We start from the raw sequence: 4731 nt of genomic DNA, 5'->3' as shown, positions 1-4731 counted from the left end.
ATTTTCTTAATTTTTCATTATTTGTACTTAAATAAATTTAATTAAACTGAAATAATTTGCAAACTTTGTTATTATTTTAGTACAATTTATATAAAATAGTTTGTCTTTTATCAAAATATTAACAATATTTTGAAATATCCTTGTTCAATAAATTTCAAAGAACATTTTTCAAAATGTTGATGCAAAAGTGTATTAAAATTTTCGAAATTATCTACACAAAATACAATTCTTTCCAAGAGATGTCCTATAAAGAAAAGGAGATATTTCCAAGAGAAATGCATGTTTAAATCAAGATAATGCAATAATATTGTTATTGTAATACATAATGTATTTCACAAGTATGTAAATAAGCATGCATTCTTGTAAACGAAGTAAACTTTATTATATTTAAATTCAAATTATGTGTAATTACATAAACATATTAATTGTTACTTCCCGTTATAAATTTTATAAAATCAGATTTTTATCCGACTTTCTAGTTTTTTATTCTCGATGTGCCAACAAAACTGATATATAACCGCCCGATGTTTTTAACAACTAAAAACATAATATATATAAAAAATGTATGTTGACGTATAAAAATAATTTAATTAATGACGAGATGATAAGAATAAACTTATACAAATATCACATTGTACGTGTATGTATAAATCACATAACAAATAAAATAAAAAAAATCATATACACAAAAGTTGTTTTTATTTTATTTTTATGTGATCTATATTAAGAATTGATAAAGGCAAGAGTAAAGGTTATATAAACAATTTCTATTAGCTGGCTTACGTTACAAAAAGTTGACATCGTCATAGGGAACAGTTTTCCTGCGGTAAGATACAATGATTTGTTGGCTCGAATCATTATCATCATTAAGTTCTTTGCTTTCTTTGATTCCAAGTTATACCACTTGTATTTGTATGCAGCTTGATAAATTCCTTCGCACTTGACATACATAGCAATAATACGCAATAAATTTATATATTGTTATATGGATCATGTATTAAATTGGACAAATATTTTAGTATATTGTATAATTTATATTCTGTTCATAATAAATTAATCAAGAAAACATACTTGTGCAACCAAAATTTCTCCTACGGCGCAATAGACACATGTGTGTCCGAATGCATTGACAAATATCGTAATAATGAAAGTTAAACGTGGTATCGATAAATCGCGACCCTGAGAAATTATCTAAACAAATGAATGGATTAATTCTATTCACTTAATTCTATTTAATAGAATTAAGTATTTAATTTTTGAATAGTAATTGATGTTAAATAAATAATTTAAAATATTTAATATATTATTCCTTACATTAATTATAATTGATAATATGTTTTTGTTATTTATATTACATATATAATATGTACAATTATCATATATAATAGATTTGATATATATATGATTATTTTTTATTTATAAGAACTTTAATTATTTAAATTATATAAAATGCATTAATACAGCACTTAAAAATGTGATGGGTCTTTTTGCCTACAAATTAATTGTCTAGGGTATCGTTTGCCTATAATCACTTTTACCGATAGTTCTTTTGAGCACAAAAATGATTGTCTAGAGCTTGATTGCCTACAATTTTTGCACACGAATATAAATTTCAGAAACGAAGTTACATTTGCCTACATATATTATTATCTACAAGTATTATTGCCTACAGCTCTTATTATTTTTGATTACTTATGAACACTTTTATATATAAAGATTAAGTTAAGTAAGAAAATGATTGTATTTTTAAAGTAGAGTATTTGATTTAAAACAAAGAATTTGTTTTTAAAACAGAAAATAATATATATGTGGACCATAATAGAGATGATCGAGCTGGGCAACAATATTTGTAAGCAAATACATGTAGGCAAACGTGATTTCGTTTCTGAAATTTTTATTTGTATGCAAAAATACATATAGGTAATCGAACTGTAGGCAATAATAATACTTACAGACAATAATATATATAGGCAGATGTAACTCATGTAGGCAAATGTAACTCTGTCTGTAAAATTTTTATTTGTGCGCAAAAGTACATGTGGACAATCAGGCTATAAGCGGTAATATTATATATATATATATATATATATATATAGGTAATCTATCTTGTAGGCAATAATTTTTTGTGCGCAAATAAACTGATGGTAAAAATGATGTAGGTAAACGATACTGCAGGCAATCGATTTGTAGGAATTTCTCCTTAAAAATTTAGAAATATGAAAAGAATTTCTTACAACATTTCTCGGAATGTATGGGACAATCAAACAAGCATGTATATTTGTTTACGCCTATGTAGAGTGTATATGTTTAATTTGTTAAATTTTTAGAAAATATTTTAATAAAATATTCTAATAAAGATGATATTTATAAAACGTCGCATTATTGATAGGTTAATTAAGAAAGATTTACTTACAGAACACAATAAAAAACCATTAAGTGCAAATAATATGCCAAGATAAAACAGCGTACCAAGTAACATTAATGTAAATATTTCGTCAATGATATTAATAAATCTGAAAATTATTAAAAAGAGAAAGTTATTAAAAAAGTCATATTTACAAATTAATTTTTTAGTGTTATTTGTTTATATCATAATATTTAAAGAATCTTTTCATTTTATGTTATCCTTTAGAATAATTTTAGTAAATATGTGCTGTTAATGAAAAATGTGCTTTATTTTTTTATTCCTGTTAAAAAATTATTGAAATTATTAATAATAATATGCGTAACCTGATAAGACGTATATGATCCTGTACGCTTTGTGATAAAGTATTTTCGAAATTTTGTAACTTATCCAGATGGATGATACGTATTTTGAGATTTTCTAACTGACCACATACGTGAAAAACTAATAAACTTAAAAAACTGTCTACACCAGTATACATAATAGCTACCGCCGACAAGCCGAGACCCTGCATGATATAAGTTATTTCGTAAAATGGGCTTTTATCTCGATCGTATATATAATATGTTTGCAGCGGCAATAATTTGCCTGGATCTGTTTTATTTGTCAAGTATCTTATTGAAATACCGAAAACAGGAAGAATTACACACAAATTGAAAGATACCAACATCATGAAATATCCGAATATCGTAAATATACGTGCCATTCGCGCTCGTTTTATCATAACATCTCTCTCTTTTATCATTTTCGGTTTCAACCAATCATCTTTAATCATGTTTAAAAGGTGTAGAATATCTGTAACGAAGATAACAGAGTTACATGTATTATAATTAAGCTTAGAATGGGATATTACTTTTTTTAATTAAAATAGCAAAATTGAAAGAAAAACTATTTTTATTTACTAATATATAATTTAGAGAAGTTTACAGAAATGTATATAAAGGAGAACCGAGCTAGTTGTTACAATCTTTTACTAGAATTTTTTTAACTCATACATTTAAATTATTTTATTGAATACTTATGCATTGATTGAAATATCTTTTTAACTAGTCTAATTAGAGTTAAATAGTCTATGTACATGTAGATAATAAACAATTTTTTCTAATTTATATAAATGTTTTTAAATTTTGAAAGTTGAAATTTTTTTGATGATAAATAAAGAATAAATTTACAATAAGAATAAGATTACAATAAAAAATTAAACACAAAATATTTTATAGTGAATGTTTATTTAAGGATAAGGAAAATTAAACCTTAAAAAAATATGTTAATTCAGATTTTTTTTTTAATTAATTATTAAAAATATATAGCAATTAATTATAAGAAAGAAAGAGCTTAAATTATTAATTTATCAATTTTACGAGGTAAGTTAGTATTATTATATTGTTATAACCTGCTTCGATAATAAATGTAATAATAAATGTAATAAAAAATTTATATATATATATATATATACACACCCTTTGAATTAAATGAAATGTATTATTATAATTAAATGTATATAAAATAATAAAATAAATACACAAAAGTATGATAATAAATCTCTTATCCAATAAAGATACAATTCACACAAATGAAATATTTACCTTCACATAATATAATCACATAAACATACAGTTAATATCTTCATGCGTACATGTAGCATCTTCTACGTTCAATTATGGCTGCCACTATTGTTAGTGGAATGTCATAAGTACTATAAAATTTATAAAAATGTATATTGTCTTCTTTGGCTAAAAAGACTAATTGTAACAACTAGCTTTTGTCTCGTCTATGTATTACCTTCCTTTCTCAACCACATAATGAATAATTTTATTATTGATACCGACATCGGTAAAGTATATTGTAGATTATCAATCATAGATATTATATCACCCCAAATTTTGAATAAAGAATGTATACTTGGAATGTAGCAGCCACAGATTGCAATGATTAACATAAGAATTGTAAAAATGTTTGATATTAATTTTTTCTGTTTAGTTTCGTTGTTTTTTGGCCAAACGCCAAACAATGCCAAGCTAGTCCGATTTAATCCAATAGCCCATTCATAATCTATTTTATAGAGAGATAAATATGAGTAAAAATTTTAATAAAATTAAATTTCTTTGTTATCCATGAATATTATGTAATTGTTATGTATTTTCTTTTCCCTTTTTCATGTATACTCTCTCCTTTTCTCCCTATTTTTTTTGTCTTTTTTCTAATTACTTTCTTTTTATTTAAAAGATATTTTAAATATTTTTTTTATAAAAGATATTCACACACACACACACACACACACACACACACACACACACACACACACACACACACACACTACACACTAC

General features: G+C 24.3%; 1 protein-coding gene across 1 annotated transcript in view; it reads right to left on the bottom strand.

Annotated features, from left to right (window-relative positions):
• Nucleotides 1–483: 483 nt before the first annotated feature.
• Nucleotides 484–4731, bottom strand: part of LOC105623558 — a 9520-nt gene continuing 5272 nt past the window's right edge. Inside the window, exons 2-6 of the mRNA XM_012204947.1 lie at nt 4307–4456; nt 2841–2998; nt 1072–1191; nt 784–939; nt 484–537 (exon numbers count right to left, since the gene is read on the bottom strand). Coding sequence (XP_012060337.1) covers nt 484–537; nt 784–939; nt 1072–1191; nt 2841–2998; nt 4307–4456 — 638 coding nt within the window. The remainder of the gene's footprint in view (nt 538–783; nt 940–1071; nt 1192–2840; nt 2999–4306; nt 4457–4731) is intronic.

Source organism: Atta cephalotes, assembly GCF_000143395.1.
Source record: "Atta cephalotes unplaced genomic scaffold scaffold00058, whole genome shotgun sequence".
In the NCBI taxonomy this organism is placed as follows: domain Eukaryota; kingdom Metazoa; phylum Arthropoda; class Insecta; order Hymenoptera; family Formicidae; genus Atta; species Atta cephalotes.
Note: the sequence above shows the minus strand (reverse complement) of the source record. Positions and strands in the feature narration are given on the sequence as shown.